The following is a 21293-nucleotide window of genomic DNA, read 5'->3' as shown; positions in this document are numbered from 1 at the left end:
TTTGTCCTTATGGGACTGAGTTAGTTCACTTAGCATAATGCTCTCCAGTCCCTCCCAAGTTAGGTGGTAATTTTTTTTAAATTTTATTTATTTATTTTATTTTTATTATTTGTGTGTGTGTGTGTGTGTGTGTGTGTGTACCGTCAAGTCAGATTTGACTGGTACAGGAGGAGATGGTTCCTCCTTCTCCAGCAGAGCATCTGGTGGATTTGAACCGCACACCTCTGGGGTTGCAGTGCGGCTTCTTGCCACTACACCACTAGAGCTCGCTTTATGGAACACTTCTTGCTGATCTTCTCTGTATCGTTACAATTTTAGTATATGTGCTGCCGAAGTGAGCACAGGTGGTAATTTTAAAAATAATTTCTCTTGCATGCTGCATAGTATTCCATCATGTGAAGGAAGGTACCATAATTTCTCACCAAGAATTCTTTAAACCCACTGAAAAACCTTATTCTCTCCTTCTAGGATTCAGTTATTTTGGGTGCTTTTTTTTTTATGTGGGGTTTTTGTTTTTAGGTTCCTTTAATGCGAAAGAACTTCCTCTTCTAGTCCCTCTTCCTCTGCCCAGCTGTTTGGGTCTGGAGAGATGCGACTGTGTCTGCACTGAGGAGGGAAGGGACAAACTCTCGTTCTTTTCAGAACAGGGATTGAGTCCACTGTTCAGACAGGTTCTCAGAACAGTGTCTGAGCTGGAAAAGGTGATTAATAATGTAGTTGTTCCCCGCCTGCCACAGGAGGCTGGGCTGGTGATTCACAGAGGCTCTTTGATCAGAAGCGGGTTCTGCCTGTCCTCCCCTGACTGTCCCTGGCGAGATGTCCAGGGCGTGGGAAGAACCGTGGGTGTACAGATAAGAGCTTGGATCCTCGACCTGCCACTTGCTGTCAGTGTGACTTCAGGAAACTTGGGTGACTGAACATCTTCTGCGAAAGAAACTCATTGCCATCAAGTCAAAACAGACTCCTACCTCACCCTCCATTGTGTTTCTAAGGCTCCCCTTGGAGCCCCTGGTGGAACTGAACTGCCAGAGAGGCATTCATTGCCTTTGGGTTATCAGAGCAACACTCTTGGGCTTACAGCAGTGGAACTCCCTCTCTGTGAAAGGAGACCCTTCATATCAGGTGGTGACATTAGGAACACAGGCAAAGGGTGCACTTGGCTGGCAGACTCTGAAGGAGAAAAGGTCTTGAGATACTGTGGAAAAGCAGGGCTGTGGTGATTGATGCAGGCAGGTGTGAGGACAAGGCCAGCCAGGGATGAGCAGAGCCGGCTCCTAGGGAAGAGGGTAATCCTTTCTCCAAGTCAGTTCCCCTGCGGCAGGCGGGCTGGTGCCCTAACAGCTTAGAATGTGGTGTAGAACCACTGAGGAGGCCGCCTAGGCCCAGGGTAGGAGAGACTTGCTCAGGGTCACACAGCACATTCACATTGGAGAAGGAAGGAACCGCAGGCCCACTGAACTTAACCGGTGGCATCACAGGGATCGTCCAGGCTGTTGCTATGTGCCTTCTTCTTCTTCGTCGAATCCCTTCCAACTCATAGTGGAGTCAGAGTCCAAGCTGGCAATCAGAAATTTTGAACATTCTTTCTTAACTTTTAAAAAATGCAGCTTTATTGTTGAACTTTTTCAGAAATACAAAAGCATATCTATTTAAAGTCTTTAAAGTGTTGTATTTCCCTGTATTCTGTACTCTGCATTGATAGTCACACAACCTAGTGCCTTTTTTTCCCTCTTTTGTTTTTTCACACAAATGGAATCATTGTTCTGCTGCTCGCTTTTCTCACTGAGTCATAGACTCAGTCGTTTCCACGTGTTAGTGCATGTGGCCAATCCACCTTTCATTCCCTCATTCTTTCAGTACACAATTATTTAGCGCCAACTGTATTCCAGGCCTGGTGGCTCACTCCTGGGTCCAGAGGACAAGTGGTCAAGATCTCAGCCTGAAGACTGTCCTTGGGTAAGATTCGCTGGGAAATGAATACTTCCCTAGAGTGAAATCTAGGCTATGACAGAGGGAGGCAGAAGAGCCAGGGATAAGTAGGGAGAGAGAGAAAAAGGAGATATAATAATTAATGACTGGAAACCCTAAGTCTCTGTAAACTTTCATTAAAATTAATTTTAAAAGAGAGAATGTGTGTGTGTGTGTGTGTGTGTGTGTGTGTGTGTGTGTCTTGGGAACAGGGAAGTGTTCCCTTTAGGCACTGTGATCACCCCCCACCCCCCAACAATTCCCTGAGGATTTTAGGACGTCTCCACTCTTGAATTCTCTGTGGCAGGAGCCATGCTGGCTTATTCACTGCCATATTCTCTACACCTGGCCTGTGGGTCTGGCCCATACCACACTCTCTCTCATTACCATCAAGCTGGAATCAACTCACAGCTGACCCTCCAGTGGGTTTTCAGAGGCAGTAAATCACACAGGAGGAGATTGCTTATCTTTCTCCTGCAGAGAAGCTGGTTGATTCGAACCGCCTGCCTTTGGGTTGGAAGCGCAACCCCTTACCCACTAGGCTATCAAGAGTTCCCTTGGCACATAGTAGGTGCTTAAGAAATATTGGTTCAATGAACTGAATCCCTAATAGACCCTGATCCTGTCAAAGACTGCCTGGTTTCTCACTCTCTGCTCTCTTCACTCTATCCTTGGATATTTATTTCAGCTCATGCTCTGTGGGCATTACCCTCAAGTTGGAACCTGGGGTTGGGGGCAGAGCTCAGGAGAGGGGAGAAATCCCTCCCCTCAGGCAAGTCACTGCCCCCCCCCTTGACTGACTGTCCGTTTGCTCAACTCCCTAATGAGGGGGCTGGAACAGCTGATCCCCTGGGCCCCTCCCCGCTCTCCTGTCTTTGGCTTCAGTCCAACTCCCTCATTTCACGGATGAGGGGCTGAGTCGAGTTTAATTTTGTCAGCTGCCTCAGAAATCTGGTGGGGAGAGAGGGGCTTGGGTTTGGGGGTGCAGGAAAGACAGCTACCATATAGTGAGCATTGGCCGGGTGCCAGGCACTGGGCTGGGGGTTCTGCACGCACTGTCTGAATCTTCAGCACATTTTACCAGTGATGAAACTAGGCACAGGGAGGAGTAACTTGTGCAAGGTTATAAAAGCCTGTGATTCACTGACACCCAAGTAGCTGTTCATGCCTCACTCCTCTGTGAACTACAGTCAGTAAGAGAGACAATGGCAGCCTGGACTAAACCGTTTGCCAGAAACTTCAGAGACATCACCCTTGTGGTTCCCCAGACAGCCTGACTTCAGTGTCTAAGATCCTGTGGCGACATGGCTGCAATCTTGGCCAAGGAAGTAGTTGACTTGCAGAACTGGCTGGCAAGGGCTTGGGCACAGAGGCTTCTGATGGGCTCAGTGGCCCTGAGCCCAGCCCCCTCCCCGGCCTCTCCCCCAACCAACTTCCTGGGGCTGGGGTGGGCCCATCTGCATTATTCATCCCTCGATCCCCGCCCCCCACCTGGTGTTGGGCTCCTGGAGTTGGCGTCTAGACAGACAAGAGCATCCTACTGAGAACAGAAGCAGCCCTGACTTGGGTCTGAAGGTTCCCATGGCAACTGCATCCCCCTCAGCTGGCAGCTACCCGATAAATAAATAATCAGGGGTGGGGGCAGGGAATTCAGGGCAGGGGGAGGGGCACCAGGGGAGCCCGGTGGAGGCCTTACTCTGGAGAGTAGAGGGGCAAGTTAGTCTGAAGTAAACCTGAAGCGGGAGAGGCCTGGCATTATTATAGCTGGCCAAGTAAAGAGGAAGGTGGATGGAGAAAGGTCACCAGGTTTGAGACATAGAAAATCAAAGATCCAGGACTTGATGACAACATGGTCTTGACAACAAGGAAGCAAAGAGACCGGGACCTAAAGATTAGGTGTAGTTTTCTAGATCATACAGCAGGTTGGGTTTGAATCCAAAACATGGAGGAAATGGATCAAGTTTGGGTGAGTTTGTTGTTGTTGGGAACCAATCCATAGCTGACCCTCCAGTGGGTTTTCAGAGGCAGTAAATCACATGGGAGGAGATTGCCCATCATTCTCCCACAGAGCAGCTGGTGGGTTTGAGCCACATGCCTTTGAGATTGCAGTGCAGCTTCTTACCCTGGGCCACCAGAGCTCCTAATTGGGGCAGTTGCTTATAAAGGGGTTGGAGGCTGAAGAATGGAGCAAGTGACCAAGTTTCCTGGAAGGAGTTTTTTGGGATGCGTTTCAGAACATGAAGGGACCAGAAAGTGACCCTGAGACACTCTACTATGTAAGGGCTTGGGCTGCTCTGTTCCAGGATCCCAAGAGGAGCCAGGGAGGAAGGAGAATGAGTTTCAGTACCTGCAGTGTGCCAGGCGTTGCTCTCGCTGCCGGGAACACAGCAGTTTACAGCACAGGCAGAACTCCCTGTTCCCAGGGAGGCTGCCTACTAATGCAGAAGACAGATGGCAAACAGAGCAAGTGACATGTTAGTCAATAGTGGGAGCCCTGGGAAGAGTTACGCAGGGAGAAGAGGTCAGGGAGCAATGCAGAGAACAGAATTTCCTACCATCCACACTCTCCTGAGGGAGGTGCTAGCAGTTTCCCCCATTTTATTGGCAAGGAAACTGAGGCACAAGGAGACGAAGTGACTTGCCCCTGAGTTGTGTACTGGCACCGGGATTCTGTCCCAGGAGAAGAGATTGGTAGGAGAGAAGGAACTGAGGTCAGGTGAGATGAGGAGATAAAGACTGAAACCCATCTGCTGCATTTAGTGATCTGGAGGTGACCACAGCAGGGAGTGACCGAGCAGAAAACCTCATTGTAGTGACAGACAGAGGAGTCACTGAAGTGGGTAGGGGCCACTAAAGTCATGGAGACCTTTTAAACAATTTTAGTTGTGTGAGTGTTGAGAGGTTGAAAACATTGAATGAAAGATTTATTTTGTTTGGTTTTTCTTTTCCTTAATGAGCAAATCTTGCAGGGTTGTTTAGTAGGAGTCAAGAGTGGGCAGGGTCCTGGAAAGAAAGAGAAATCGAGCCACAGAATCCACAGTCAATAGCCTTGGAACCAGCAGTAGGAAATCAAGAGGCATAGGCGCTGGGAAAATCTACTCTCAGGGATCTCTCCAAAGTCCTGAAGAACAATGATGTCAGTCTAAAGACTGAAGGATGCCTGATTGAGGATACAGTCTTTCCAGTCATCTGCTATGCATCTGAGAGCTGGACAGTGAATAAGAATGAGAGAATTGAACTGTGGTGTTGGAGAAGAGTGCTGAATATCCCATGGACTGCCAAAAGAAGAAATAGATATGTGTTGGAGAAAGTACAACCAGAATGTCCCTTAAAGACAGTTGGTGAAGCTTTGATTCAAATATTTTGAACATGTTGTTAGGAAAGTCTATTCCTTGGAAAAGGACATCATGCTTGGAACTGGGGGGTTGAATGGCAAGGTCAGCAAAGGGAGAGGAAAATCTTCAATGAAATGGATTGATGCAGTGTCTGCAGCAATGGTCTGATGTGTTGAGGATGATAAAGATGGCACAGGACAGAGTTCAGATCTGTCGTTCGTGATGAGTTGTTATGAGTTGTACTCACTTTGGTGCCACTTAACAACAGCAACAGCAGATAATTTGAGCATCTGAGAAAACAGGAAGAAACAAGATCTTCCATGCTGGAGTCCTGGATTCAGTCCCCACCAGTATACCTCAGTACGCTCACCACCCATCTTTCAGCAGGGGCTTGCTTGTTGCTAGGATGGTGAACAGGTTTCTGCAGAAGATGGATCAGGAAGAAAGACCTAGTAAACCACTTTCAAAAGAATCAGTCATTGAAAACGCTGTGGATCACAAGTGGTCTGATCTTATTGGGCCTGGGGCAGCCATGAATTGAGGGCTACTTAAAGGACATTTAGCAACAATATGAAGTGTTGGGGAAGGAAGTCCAGATCATCCCTGAGAGGGAGAGTTGGGGACTATAAGACCTAAAATAGTCATCCAGGAGAATGAGTTCATTAAAGAAACCTGGTCAGATTTCTGGGACCCTTCTTGAAGTCCGTGATTGTGAATCAGTGGTGGACTCTCAGTAGACCCAGTTCTCCCTATGCTATAACTTTCTCCAGCAACACTTGGCACTGGGAAAACAAATAATTGAATTTATCAAGGTATATATTTTTCTGAGAGATGATGTAAAGGCAGAGAAGGGGAAGGGGAGAAAGAAGTTGAGGAAAAAGGAAGTTTGGGGTCTAGGCAAAGCTCAGGGCACCCTCCGAAGCAAGACACTATAGGATCCCAGCAGAGTGAGTGGGGTTGCAAAGAAAGGAGAGAATGGAAGAGGGGCAGAGACCTGATGAGCAAGTGAGCGAGGGTGTGTGTGTGTGTGTGTGTGAGAGAGAGAGAGAGAGAGAGAGAGATCAAAGAGGGCTTGTCAAGCAATGACTTGGAGGCAGAGCAGTTACAGATGGTGACACAGCCCCTGGGGGTGGCCATTGATAAGGAGGAATAGAGGACAAGGTCATGGAAGAGGAGTCTGAGAGACAGAGATGAGTGTGCCAGATGAGATGCTTCCTAGATGTGGAAGTTAACCAGATCAACGCAGGGACCAAGCCCATTTTCAAACAAGAGACATGACCAGGAAGCAGATGCTGAGACCAGCGTTGAAGAGGGTGGTACCACACCCCTTGGGCCAGAGCTTCAGCGCCAGGACTGTGCTGTGCCGCAGGCAGAGGACGCCAACCCTCACCTTTGGGCAGAGGCACATGGAATGAATGGCAGAAGAGCAGAAACCCACTAATGTGCAAAGGCTATTTTGTGTTTATCCTTATTTGTTCATTATCTTCATGTTACTCTTGAGGAAGCGAAAATTCTGAGAGAATTTACTTGGCTTTCTAATTGAAAATACTAATAACATTTGCATTGAGATTATGTATAAAACACTGAATCTTGATTTTTTCTTTTAGGGAAGGACCTTAGGGTATAATAGGGTTCTTCCTGGTTTTATTGACATTGGTAGGAGTTAGAGGGAACTAGGTCAGGAGAAAGTAGCACAGAGCATAATGGAGGTCAAAGGCAGAGGACTGAGGTTCAGGAAGGTGGAATTAGATGAAGATAGAGCCGCAAAGCTGGGGTGATTTGCTCTCATCTGTCACTGTGGGATTAACAATAGGGGAACTCATATTCCATGGTTAAGGTCCTATATGACTAGGATCTTACATATCCAGACGCCCATGTGGCTGAGATCTTATGTGACCAGGGTCATGTAGGACTGAGGTCCTGTGTGACTGGATCATGTGTGGCTGGGTTCCCACACAATGTGACTGGACTTTTGGTGGGCCCAGAAACCGAAGAGTTTATCCCGAGATTTCTGGACTGAGCTGGTTAGAAAGACCCAACCGGATTTGTATTTTAAACAAATCATTTGTTAAAGTGTGATTGTTAGGGAGAAGGAGTGGCCAGCCTACCTCTCTACCAGGACATCAGGGAGGAGGCTGTTACCCCCTCGTGGCTTTGTGGTCCACTGAGGAGGAGATTCCATAGCTTGAACTGATTCACAGGTTGTCTGGTAGAAATAACACCAAATTATTTTCTTCTCTTGAGTGCAAATGCATTGATTGTTACAAGTAGGATAGGTTTCTGTTGGCTCCACACAATTCCGCCATCAAAGAAACAAGGATACATCAAGGCCAGTAGTGACGTACAATCATTGTTGTCTTGAGATTATCATTGTTTCCAAACTGGTGCAACCAGATGGGGAAGATTTTTCTTCCTAGTTTGTGTTTATTCTTATTTGTTGGTTATCTGCATTATCACTGATAGAAAAGTCCTGAAATATTTTACTTTCTTTCTTAAATGAAAATATCAGTAACATTAAAACTGAAATTATGTACAGGGCACTGAATCACATAAAAAAAAAAAGATACATCTATCTCTGTACTCAGCCTTGGGGAGAGAGAGAGATGGCATCCTGCAGGCTTGGGTTGTAACGGTGACTACACTGTTTGTCATTGTCAAATTTCCCATCCATGTCCTGCACTAGACTGAGTTCCCAAAGGGTGGGGACCATGGCTTGCTGCTTCAGTATCACAGTGACATTAAACATTCTGTGAATACATAAATGCAGATCTCTGGTGGATGAGGGCACTTTTTTATTTCTAATGGATGTGTGTTGGATGGGGGGTAAAATGGTAGTGAGAGGGATGTGGATGGATAATTGTGCATCTGAGGCAGAAGAGATGACTGGGTGACTTGTCAGAGTGACATGAACAGCCTTTGTTCCATGTTCAGTGAAAAGAGAAGCATCTCTAGGCCAGAGCCAACAGAGAGGTCCTCTCAGAAAAATGGGAATTGAGCTGCAATGTGTAAAACAACCAGGACTTAGAGAAAATGAAAAGGAAAGAGTAGTCACATGTCACGCATTGTTTCAGCTAGTTGGGGTCAGGAGCTGGCAGAGAATAAAGGATTGAACCAGGCCCTAGCAAGCCAGTTGTTAGTTGTTGTTGTTGTTATTAGACGCCTTGAAGTCATAGTTCTAATTCATAGTAACCTACTGTGTGTTAGGGCCGAGACTGTCAGTCTTGTCCCTTCCTCACGAGAGTTGCCATATTTGAGCCTGTAGCTGCTGTGTCAATCCACCTCAGGGAGAGTCATCTTTTTTCCTACTAATTAGGTTTTATTTATTAAGTGTGATTGCTAGTTTGTTTGATATCACCATGTGATAACTTCTCACAGAGGGAGTGTCTTCTTGATTTCTAGTCAAAGAAATATGCTTAGAGAGGGAAAATTACTTGCCCTAAGTCACTGAGTAGACTTGGGCTTTGAGCTTGAGGGTTGAGTGACTCCAGTTTCTTCCTCCTTTTTAAAAAGTTATCCACGCTCCTCAGTCTGTCAGCAATGAGAACACAGAACAGTCTCGATCTGGGGCTGGGCAAGGTTTGGTGGTATCAGGTGTGTGTATCTGGTGGGGTGTCTCTGAGCATCTCTGTTACACCTCTTGACTCCCAGATTATTGCCCACTGGGAAAGGGGGTGCATCTGTGCCAGGATGAGACAGGTGGCAGGTACTGGCAGAATGGCTGCCTGGCTTTGCCACCAACCTGCTGTGTGACCTTGGGCAGGCTACTTCCACCCTCTGAGCCTCATGTTATTTTCAAAGTCAAATAATGATCCCAGCCCTGCCTTTCTGCCAAGGAATATCCAGTGAGAGATGAACTTGGAAAGCACATTACAATCTGCAGAGTCCTGGGAGGGAAGTCGCTAGCAAGAGGCAAACTGGGTTGGTGCCAGGATTGGACCTGGCACCACCAGGCTCTTCTCACCCCCTTGCCCAAGTCTGCGGCTTCTTTGGTCTCTACCCAAGCTTTGCCATCTGTGTGGCAGAATCAGCTCTACCCCCTGCCTCTCAACCAGGAAAAAAGCTTCTGGGACATTCTTACATTATCAAATTTGCCCCTCCTCCCCAGCAAGGCATCTTCCTATTTGAGTTAGGACTCTTGGTTGCAAGTGACAGAAATTAGAAGTACAAGGGGAGAGAACTAGCTTTAAGCATGGCTAGATCTGAGACCTAAAGTGATGATACAGAGACACTTCTCTCACTTGTCCGTTCACTCTTACTAACTCATCCTCTCTCTCTCTCTCTGTCCCTCACTTGTGGCTTCCTCTTTATTGCTGCCTCCTTTTCATGGCAGAGACACTCAGCAGCAGCTGTAAGGTGACACATATCCATTCAGGTATCCCAAATGAGTGCATCTCTTTCCTGATCCTCCAGCAAACATCTAGGATACTTTGCAAGGCAAGGACCAGGGTGGATGAATACCCATCCCTGAACACAACACTGTATCTTTGATTGTATGGTTTGTATGTCAGGATGGATTGCATGTCCACCTTGGAAACTAGAAATGGGGTCAGTCTCATACAAGGCACAAGGACAGAGTGTGTGGGAAAGTCGTTCTCTAAAACAGGTGGATTCTGTCACCAGAAGACAAGATGTAAGATTGTCAAAAGCAGTAAGTTAACTTTGGCACCCTGGTTCCTAAATGCATCAGCTAATTGAATACCAAGAGGTATTATTAGGCACCTGTATTCGTTAGTTTTTGCAGCATAGCAAATCACTCCACAGCTTAGTTTAAAACACCATTTTATTCAGCTTGTAATGCTGTGTGTTGGCTGAGAGGTTCTTTGGTTTGAGCTCAATGTGTCTGGTCTGCTGGTGGGTTGGCTAGTTTTTGAATGATCTTGGATGACCTCGCTCTCATGTCTGATGGTTGACGGACAGGCAGCTGGGGAGCCTCAGTTCTCTTCCACGCTGCTGCTCATCTTCCAGTAGGTAAGCTTGGACTTGTTCCCAAAGCGGTCTCTCTAAATAAATGAAATAAATGTGCAAGCACCAATGCACAAACATTTTTCCAGCCTTGAATTGCATTGTGTTTGCTAACGTCCAGTTAGGCAAAGCAAATCACATGACCAAGCAAAAAGTTAGGGTGGACGGGAACCTACCACCCAGGAATGTTTGTTGCTGTCGCTAGGTGCTGTCTCTTCAACTCTAACTCATAGAGAGCCTGTGAACAACAGAGTGAAACCACGCCCTATCCCGCTCGGTCCCCACAGTCTCAGCCATGCTTACGCCCATAGCTGCAGTCATCATGTCCATCCATCTTGTCGAAGTTCTCCTCCTCTGTCACTGAAGCCTTTGAAGAATTTTTGCAATCTAGTGACACTCCCCTCACAGAAGGGGAGTGAAGAAAAACCCTTTCTCTCTGACGCATGGATCAGGAGGAATTTATGAGCCCAGTTAACCTAAGGGTCCTTGGAAAAGGTGACTCAAGCTTAATGGCTTTCCTGAGCCCTCTCCGAAGCCATGGCTCAACTCTTGGCTTGGCCTGGGAGGCAGGGTCTGAATCCTGACCCCAATGGCCGACAGCATCACATGGGGAAGTTATGAGAAGCTTGAACTGGTGGTAAGGAGGACCTTCTTGGAGATGAAGGTGTTCTAAACCCTGACTCTTTTGTGTCTGAGATATTTCACTCAGCAAATTGTCCTCCATTGTGGCTCATGTTATGTAATGTTTTATGAGTTCATTGTTGTTTGGTGCTGTGTACTATCCCATTGTGTGAATATATACCGTAGTTTTTCTGTCCATTTGTTTGGTGATGGGTACTTGGGTTGCTTGCATCTCTTTGCTGTTGTAAATAAAGCAGCAGTAAGCATGGGTGTGCATACATATGTTTGGGTGGCAGCTCTGGTTTCTTTAGAGTGTATTCCCAGTAGTTGAATTGCTGGATCAAATGGTATTTCTATTTCCAACTTTTTGAGAAAGTGCCAGACCGCCTTCCAGAGTGATTGCACGATTTTACATTCCCGCCATCATTGAGGGTTATAGTCTCTCCACAACCTCAGCAGCATCTGTTGTTTGCTGCCCTGTTGAATTTTGCTGTTGTTGCTGGAATAAGATGATATAATTGTTTTGATTTGTCTCTCTCTTTGAACATTTCTTCATGTGTTTGTTCCCCATCTGAATGTCTTCTCTGGTGAAGTGTCTTTTCATATCCAGTGCCTATTTGGTGATTGGGTTGTTTATCTTTTTCTTGTTGAGGTGCTAGAGTATTCTATAAATTTAAGATATGTGTCCCTTATCAGATATGTCATTGCCAGATTCTCTTTTTCTCTCCATCTGTGGGGTACCCTTAAATCCTATTGGAGAAGTTTTTGATGTGCGTAGGAATTTGATTCTTAGAAGGTCTCATTCATCTGTTTTGTTCTCTCCTGGATGTAGGTTTTTCATTATGCTTGGAAGACTGTTCAGTCACAAAAGGACAAACACTGCATAACACCACTGTTATAGAGTGGGACTGACATGGTGGTTCGGGAGGAAACTACGAAAAGGGTGGATAATGAACAGATGAGGGAAAGAACTGTTTAAAAGGAATATGTGATTATGCATTATATGCATGACAACAGTCAGAATGAGAGATGCATTGCAAAGTGAACTGGAATGACAGGAAGAAGGAGGAAATTGTACAACCATAAATGAATATTTTTAAAAAAATGAATTGAGGGAGGATGAAGGGAGGGGGAGAGATGAAAATGTGCAACAATGAATGAATGAAAATCTAACTGTTGTGCAAACTTTGTTAAAATCACAATTAAAAAAAAATAAACTTTGATTCTCGAATTTCTTTAGTTCATCCCAAAGCGATGACTATGGCTCAGTACTGGCCGCATCCCCAGGTTGGTCCCAGCTGCCAGCATCCCTTTGGCACTTGGGGGACTGGAGTGTCCTGGGACTCATGCAAGCCCATGGTTCCTCATCACGGTGGTACCTGGTGTCAACTGTTCCACAAGGTCAAGGAGTCCCTGCAGCTGTGGCCCTAATCTGCTGTCTCCCACAGGTGGCTGCACTGGAGCGACAGATCTTTGACTTCCTGGGGTACCAGTGGGCCCCCATCCTAGCCAACTTCCTGCACATCATGGCAGTCATCCTGGGCATCTTTGGCACAGTGCAGTATCGCTCCCGGTACCTCATTCTGGTATGGCTCACCTGCCCCCTCCCCAGTCTTCTTACCCCTTCCCTCCCCTCCCTGCTCCTCTAGCCAGAGCTGCTTCCCACTCCAGGCACCCTGATTCCTGCTCTCTCTTGGCGCCAACCTGGCTGGTAGTGTAAACCCTAAGTGCCAGTGCTTCTTTACTCAGCAGAGACAAGGTTGATACTGTTCTTAAATAATTTCCTAGGGAGACAATCCAAATATTAACAAGATGCATCATTTAGACAGTGCCTTGCAGGTGCCAGACATGCTGCTAAGAATTTTGCATGCCTTTGCTCGTCTTTACAACAGCCCTGTAAGGCTTGCCTGGCCGTTCCACACTCCAGGTGAGGAAACGGTGGCACAGAATGGTCCCCAGGTTTCCTAAGGGCACACAGCAAATAAGTGGGAAGGCCAGTAGAGCAGCAGATCCGGAGGAAAGGCTCTTGCCATGTCTGAATGTGCAAACTCAGTAAGCCAGTGTGGGGACAAAGCAACGATGGACTTTGCCTTCAGTTTCTCAGAAGCAAGTTCTTGCCAGCTAGTTGTCATGATGGATTAGACCCTTCCAGAGGGCCGAGTGTCTGCCCTGCTGGCTCACGTTCATCGAGAATATGGTCTAGAATGGCGAGTGTGGCTTTGAGGTCAGTGGCTACCAGTACTCCAATTCCAGGAGTTGGATTATTATTATTAGGGGTTTTTTTACCCAACTCTCTCCTCTTTTTACCTCATTCCAAGTCCTGACTCCCATGCTCTCTGTCAATCTCCTGCTTTCACCTTAACTAATTAATATTTTCTGCTATTTCTCAGTGATCCATTCACATGCCTTTCTTGAGGAAAATAATTTTTTAAAATTAATCTTAATGAAAATTTAGAGATTTCGTTTCCATTGAGGAAAATTTTTTTTAAAAAAAATTTCCTTTTTAAAAAATATTTTTTCATTGTTACACATTTTCTTCTCCCCACTTCCCAGTCCACCCCACAATGTACCTCTTGTTCCAGATTGTTCTCTTACATATAATGCCTAATCATATATTATTTTCAGACAGTTCTTCCCTTCATCTGATCTCATGCAGTGTTTGTTATCTATCCACTCTTTTCCTATTCTCTCTCCAACCCCTCCCCGTCTATCCTATTTTACAACAGTGTTATACAGTATTGGTCATTTTATGACTGAGATATTTCACTTAGCATAACGTCCTCAAGGCTCCCCCATGTTGTGTAATGTTCTACGAGTACATTGTTTTTCTCTGCTGTGTAATATTCCATTGTGTGAACGCACCATAGTTTTTCTGTCCACTCATTTGTTTATGGGCACTTGGGTTGTTTCCATCTCTTTGCTATTGTGAATTAGCACAGCAATAAACATGAGCATACAGGAAAAGGGATTTTTTAGTAGATCTAGTACATAAATATTTGACAACCACAGTAAGAATGACACACAGTGCTGTGATGTCACAAGAGTCAATTAATGCTCGTTCTAGGGCTTCCTCCCACCTCCCACTAGCTAACTTCAAAGGACCAGGTGAGCAGGGCCCTTCCAAAGCCTTCTCACCTGAAATAAGAGAATCCTTCTCTTTGGTTCTAAAGTTAGCCCCAGTCACCACCACCCTCTACCAGATGGTAGCCACTAGCCTCACAGACACAGGACCTGAGTGGAAAGAACCAGCTCCTCTAGCTCCTCTAACCTCCTCCTCTCCCGACCATGCCATAGGGAACCAGACACATCTGGGATATGGAGAACTGCAGGGCCATTCCCAGACACCCCTTCTCTGCCATGATGAACCTGAGGCCATTCCCAGACCCTACCCTTCTGTCATGTATGCTGTCAGCCAGATGGAAAAGTGGTTGGGGCTTCACATATTGGCCTGGACTTCTCAGGTGTAGTTTCCAGAGCAAAGATGGGAGAGGTGAGAGTGAGATAGTGGGAGTTTCTAGGGCCTCAGCTGGGATTCCTTTTGCATTCTGGGAGCCTTAACATAATGAGCTCGCCTCAACCTTTCTTCCGGTCCTACCCATTGCCCTGTCCCTATCATCCCGGATTTATATGAGCCGCTGTCATGTGTGGGATGATGCTGTACGTTTATGCTCAGGCACCAGGCTGTGGGATGACTCCCTGTCTGCTTTAATCTGGAGTTCCTAGCATCCTTAAACTTCCAACTCTGCCTGCCTTCTCAGAAGGGATCATAAGCACAAGAATTGTCTTTAAAAAAAAACCCCAAAAAATGAATTACAGCTTCTTCTGAAGAAGTGAAGAGGTCTCCCATTCCTTCCTCCCCTTCTAGAAAATTTCTGTTCTCTGCCTCAAGCCTTCTGACATCTCACTTCCATCCAGTTAACACTGTGGCCTAACAAGTAACCTTTTCTAAGTGATGCTTTACAACTCTTGAGTGCCTATTGCATTCTAGGTATCCCGTTCATTACACTGGTCAATAAGGTGGGTGAGCTTTTTGCCCTCTAGTGGCTTAATATCTGGAACATAGTTCTAAAAGTGCCATCCACATCCCCATCCTCTAGGATATTTTATTATTTTGTTTGTGTACTGTCAAATCGGATCCGACTCATACTGGAAGAGATTGCCCCTCCTTCACCAGAAGAGCATCTGGTGGATTTGAACCACACACTTTTGGGATTGCAGCACAGCTCCTTCCCACTAGGCCACCAGAGCTCCCTTAGAAATAGTTTTAAAAAGAAAACAAAACCCACAACTCTTGAACTCATCCTAGAGATCCAGATTAGCAGATCTGAAAGTGAGACCTAGGACTCTGCATCTTTATCAAGCTCAGCAGAGTGTCTGGTCTCACACTAGAGACCGCTGCTGTGGTGGGTGCTGTTCTTTGCAGCGTGGATTGGATCAACCATCAGGTGACTTGGGCTAGAGTATCGGCTCTTCCTCTTCCTAGTTGTGTGATCTTGGAAACTTAAGTCTCCTCTCTGGAGACTTAAGCTGTCGGGAGAAGACAGTGCCTGTCTTGCAGGCCTGTTGTAAAGGACTGAGTTGTTTTGTGAAAATCATTTGTACACTATAAAGTGCACACAGAGTGAGATCTTGTCATAATTCCCTTGCAAAAAGTCTCCTCATTCCTTGAGCTTTGTCTCCGTTGACACAGCCCATCCCCATGCCCAAGACCCTACCCTAATCCCACCTCTGCTCTCCCCAGTATGCAGCCTGGCTGGTGCTCTGGGTTGGCTGGAACGCATTTATCATCTGCTTCTACCTGGAGGTTGGACAGCTGTCCCAGGTAAGCCTCTGGCCTCTTGGTGCCATAAGATAGCACTTTCCTATATCTTACCCTAGGGGTTCCAAGGGTGATGGGGGTTTGGGGCTTCATCATTGGAGAGACCTCCCTCTACACAACCAGATAATCTGTGCTCCATAGCCCCCACCCCAACATTTTGTTTCCAGTCTTCATTTCTTTAAAACAAATGACACAGCAGATAAGGCTGAAGAGAATTGTGTGAAGACAGACTTGAGATCCCAGCTGATCACAAAAAACTCCTTGCCATGGAGTTGGAGCCACCTCCCAGCTGAACCTCCAGTTTCCAAGGCTGTAAATGGCACAGGAGGCGATTGTCTCTTTCTCCCAGGAGGCCACTACTGAAGGCAAATGACCTTTGGATTAGCAGTTTAAATCCCTACGGATCAGGCCACCAGGACTCCCTAAAATAAGCTGAGTAAAATTCACAGTATATGACAGCCCAGCAAGCTTTTCTTACCAAACCCCCAAACCGACCCACTGTTGTCGAGTGGATTCTGCCTCATCACAGTCCTGTGCAAAGTGTGGGTGGAACTGCTCCATAAGGTCCCCAAGGCTGTATTCTTTACAGAAGCCACCTGCTACGTCTTTCTCCAAAGAGTGACTTGAGGCTCTTAAGCGTCTCTTCACCTACTACACTCATTCACTGCTGTTGAGTTGGAATTGACTTGTAGCTGACTTTTCTACAGATTTTTCAGAGGCTATACTTCTTATGGGATGAGATTGCCCATCTTTCTCCTGTGGATTCAAACTCCCTGTCTTTTGGTTGGTAGCACAACACCTTACCCCCTAGGCTAAACTTCTCTTAAGCTTCTTTAATGGAGGTAGAATGCCACAGAGCCTTTGCTAAAATTCAGATCAATATTTTACCAAGTAGGTGTGTTCAGGGAAAACTGAAGGGACTGGGCCCTCTGGGACGAACCTGTGGCCCAGTACTTAAGCATTCAGCGGCTGACCTGAGGTTGGTAGTTGGAACCCACCAGCTGCTGCACAGAAGAAAGGTGTGATAATCTGCTTCCATAAAGATACACTTGTACCTTAAGAGTCGGGAGTGACCCATAGCTGACCCTCTGGTGGGTTTTCAGAGGTAGTGAATCACACAGGAGGCGATTGCCCCTCCTTCTCCTGCAAAATTCACTTACTGCTCTCACATCGGTTCTAAATAAAGATTCCCTTACTGCTCTTACACCAGTTCTAACGCCTCGTGACCCTCCATCAGGTATCCACAGCTGTAAAGCACCATGGGAGGAGACGGTCCATCTTTCTCCTGCTGGTGCTGCTGCTGGATTAAAGTTGCCAGAGAAGCTTTGGGTTAATAGTGTAATTTGCTATTGACTCCATCACCAAAGCTCCTTCCATGAAGGTAACAGCTTTGGAAACCATCGAGAGCAGTCCTCCTCTATCCTATAAAGTTTCCATGAGTCAGAAGGAACTGCTTTGGCCGTGGGGTTGGTGTCTGGTACACGGAGAACTAATAGGAGAAATTGGGAGTATTTAACGTGGAGAAAAGAAAGCCCAGAGGAACACACTTCCCTTTCTAAGTTAAGGAAGTCAAAAGGATATAGATAAGAGCTCCGCTGTTTGCACTAGATTCTAAGGCAGCTTTAACATGTCCTAACTGTGTAACCCTGGACAAGTGGCTTACCGTTCCTGAGCTTTGGTGTCTTCATGTATCTAATAGAGATTATTTCAGCCTCCACGTCATGAGGTTGCTGAGGGAATGGACTGACAGCATACACCTAACTGCTTTGCAGCTGATCACCACACGGCAAATATTTGTTGACTCACACCCCTGAGGACTTCTGATTAAAATCCGTTTTGTTTCCACTGAAGGAATTCTGGTGGTGCGGTGTGTAGGGAATTGTGCAGCGTATACCACTGTGGCAGTTTGAATTCATCAAGGCCCTGCTGGAGAAAGATAGGCAGTCTCCTCTGTGATTTAAAACTTCAGAAACCCTCTGGAAGGTCAGCTCTGAGTTGATTTCAACTCAAAAGCAATGGGCTCCATTTAATACTTAAACGGAGAGACTGAGAATGAAAGAAATGTTTGCCTGGGGTCCTCCACAGGGAAACAGTGGAAAGGCAAAATGGATTGTATTGAGAATTTTACCAATGAGTGGGAAAGTTTACCAGGCCACTGTAATAAATTCCAGCCTTGAAGTTCGTATTCCTATAGAGTCCTTCCATCTCTTTAGCCACCCCTTCCAGCTTAGTGTTAGAAAAGTGATGGCTGCATGAGCAGCAAGCGTCCCCTAGTGGCCAAATATGGATGTATAGGTTCAGAATCATTTACAGTTAAGCCAGCACAGCTCTGGTGGGTGTGGGGAGTCTCTTCTCTCTTCCCTGCTTAGTGGTCAGGAGCCGCACTGCCAACCCAGTTGGCACACAGTTGTAGACCACCAGCTGCTCCACAGGAAAAAGATGGGCAGTCAACTCCCGTGTGATTTACTGTCTCTGAAAACCCGCTGGAGCATCAGCTCTCAATTGGTTCTGACTCACTGGTACACAACAATCAAGCCAGGGAAGGAGATTTCTACTAACAGTCCAAGTGTGAAAGCCCACTGCCATCAGCTTGACCCCAGTTCACAGCAACCCTTTAGGACAAAGTTGAATGATCTACAGGTTTCCAAGAATGTCCATTTTTGTGGAAGCAGGTTTCCGTATCTTCCTTTGGAGCAGCTGGTGGGTTCCAAACCACTGAGTTTTTAGTGTCGTAGGGCTTATGCATGGAAGGATGAGTGGCATCCACTTCCATAACTGCTTGCCTCCGGAAACCCTATGAATCTGGAGAGAGGATGAAAGACACCCAAGCGTCGAGGACTCTCCTTCATAGGGTCGCTATGAGTCGCCTGCAACTCGACGGCACTTAACAACAACAACAACAGGGCTTATGCAGGACCTCCTGGAATATGGGGAGTACTGCTCTCTTTTCCCTGCTCAGTCTCCCAGGCCCCTCTTCCCCCAGGACCGGGACTTTATCATGACCTTCAACACATCCCTGCACCGCTCCTGGTGGATGGAGAACGGCCCAGGCTGCCTGGTGACGCCTGTCCTGAACTCCCGCCTGGCCCTGGAGGACCACCATGTCATCTCTGTCACTGGCTGCCTGCTTGACTACCCCTACATCGAGGCCCTCAGCAGTGCCCTGCAGATCTTCCTGGCAGTAAGTTCGCCCATCCTGCCTTCTCACATACGTCCTCAGGGGTGGAAGAAGCTTCCACTCTAGTCACTTTGTCATGCCCTGGTGAAGACATGAGTCTGGGTCTTCTAGCCTTCCTGTGCTGTGCTCAGACCTGTCTATGTCCATACCTTATACCACCTACCTTCACCCGTATGCCTTTCACCACACGGTTCTTGAGTAGATCTTATGAATAGGAAGACTCATCAGAGTCGTTCCCTGATGCATGACCTAGGACAAGTCGCTTGCTCTCTCCAAGTTTATTTCCTTTTTTTGCAAAGAGGATAATATCACCAACCTCATAGTTTTCAGACTAAAATAAGAAAGTGGTTGGTAATGTGGAATGGTTCCAAAGTATAAAGGTAATCAAAATTTAAAAAAAACCCCACCAACCCACAAAGTCGTAATAGTTCCTATTTCTAAAGGAATACTATGGGCTAGTCCTTTCTTTACATAATCCTCTTGTTGTTGTTGTTGTTATGTGCCATATGAGTTGGAACCAGTCCCTAGCTGACCCTCCAGTGGGTTTTCAGAGGCTGTTCATCGCACAGGAAGGGATTGTCCATTCTTCTCCTGAGTAACAGCTGGTGGATTTGCTTCAGGATTGCCGTTTCTTACTGTAACCCACAAAGCATTATTGCCCAAATCCAGCTGGGGAAACCAGAAGCCCAGTGAAGCAATTATATGCTCAAATTCACACTCCCAGACAAAGCCTGAAATGAGGCACATTTGACTTTAAGGTGTAAGTACGTTGTGAGTTTGCTTCCCTCCTGACACCCTGTCCCCCGAGTCAGGCAGAAAGAAAGGGCCTGGCAAGAGTCAAAGAGGGGCTTGCTTCTTCCTTCCTTCCACCTCCCCTCCTGACGTGCTGCCCCCTCCCCCAGCTGTTCGGCTTTGTGTTCGCCTGCTACGTGAGCAAAGTGTTCCTGGAGGAGGAGGACAGCTGTGAGTACGGCCCCGAGGGAAGTGGTGAAGCCTGACAGCTTGACTATGTGCCTTCAGCACCTTGGACAAGGGCTGGAACAGGCTGGTTGGGAGGGATCCCCAATTGCCTGGAGCTCCTCTGAAGGGGCATGGGGTGTGGGGGAATGAAGGGACTTGGAGGGGGAGAGGTGGCAAGTGTCAAAGAGAGTCTCAAAGCATAGCCTTAATACCACCTCTGTATTTCCCCCTTTCAGACTACTACTCTACAAAGCCCACCTCTTCCTGGCCCAGCTCCTAGCTTTGTCCCCAAGGTTTTTTTGTCTCTGATCACCTCACCACACCCCTCAGATTCCACCCTCTCATTCCTTAGCTTTGCTCTTAGTCCCTACCCCATCTCTCCGGATCTGACTCAAAGGCTGTCTTTGGGGTCTAGATCTCAGGAACAGATTCACCAAGCTACTACACACCCCCGCCCCCAGCTCCTCTGGCTTTGATTTCAGGGAGTGGGGATCCTACCCCTCACATTCTTCCATATTAGATTCCTGTCCCTCTCTTGTTGTTAGATATCATTGAGTTGGATCTGGCTCATTGCTGACCCTCCAGTGGGCTTTCAGAGGCGGTAAATTGCATGGGAGGAGATTGTCTTTCTCCCTTGGAGCAGCTGGTGGATTTGAGCTGCTTGCCTTTGGTTTGACAGCACAGCTCTTTACCATTAGGCCACCAGAGCTTCCTCCCTTGTTCCTCTCACCTGCCCCATTCATCCCTAATCATGCCCCACTTCTCTGTCTGCAGTTGACTTCATCGGTGGTTTTGACTCCTATGGTTACCAGGCGCCTCAGAAGACATCGCATTTACAGCTGCAGCCTCTGTACACGTGGGTCACAGCGGCGTGGAGCAGGGTTGGGGTGTGGGGACAGGGACGTTAATGTTTGGGGGACAGGGGAGGGAGACCATCAGGGTGGCTCGCCCCCTGACCTTCCGAGATACTCTCTAAAACCCAGCCTGCCTTTGTTTCCCCAGGTCGGGCTAGCTTCTGCCCCGCGCCCTCCCTGGCGCCGCGCCCTCCGCGGCTGAACTGACAGCAGCTACCGCCAGCTCGGGCCAAGATAGGCAGGAGCGCCCCCTGGTGGCTGGCGGGGCGACTGCAGCCTGCTCTGGCCCATCCTGGGTCTGCAGCCAGCGAGGCGGACTTGGTTTTGGACTTGGCCCTTCACAGCCTGGACTTCAGGGGTGGGGCGGGGCGGGGCAGGGGAGGTGGGTCGCGGGGTTTGTATTTTTTTTTTTTTAAATCACAGCCTTGGCGTGCGCCGAGGCCTCCCCTCTTCTGCCAGCTCTCCCCTCACCCTTCACCCAGCTTCCTGCTTTCTGTCTGGAGATAAACAGCAGGAAGGGACCAGCTCACCATCCACATTCACCAGCCCTGGAGAAAGAGTCCCTGAACTGAGAGCAGGAGTCCTACAATCTCTTC

At 47.3% G+C, this 21293-nt stretch overlaps 1 protein-coding gene across 1 annotated transcript in view; it reads left to right on the top strand.

Annotated features, from left to right (window-relative positions):
- NKAIN1 (Na+/K+ transporting ATPase interacting 1) overlaps positions 1-20899 on the top strand; it is a 68138-nt gene extending 47239 nt beyond the window's left edge. Inside the window, exons 2-7 of the mRNA XM_006894990.1 lie at positions 12335-12472; positions 15628-15708; positions 18689-18886; positions 19786-19846; positions 20618-20724; positions 20846-20899. Of these exons, the coding sequence (XP_006895052.1) occupies positions 12335-12472; positions 15628-15708; positions 18689-18886; positions 19786-19846; positions 20618-20724; positions 20846-20899 (639 nt within the window). The remainder of the gene's footprint in view (positions 1-12334; positions 12473-15627; positions 15709-18688; positions 18887-19785; positions 19847-20617; positions 20725-20845) is intronic.
- Positions 20900-21293: the final 394 nt, after the last annotated feature.

The sequence above is a fragment of the Elephantulus edwardii genome, unplaced genomic scaffold (genome assembly GCF_000299155.1).
Source record: "Elephantulus edwardii isolate Elephantulus edwardi_28Jun2011 unplaced genomic scaffold, EleEdw1.0 scaffold00152, whole genome shotgun sequence".
Taxonomy (NCBI): Eukaryota; Metazoa; Chordata; class Mammalia; order Macroscelidea; family Macroscelididae; genus Elephantulus; species Elephantulus edwardii.
The sequence above is the reverse complement of the archived record's forward strand: the minus strand, read 5'-3'. Positions and strand labels throughout refer to the sequence as shown.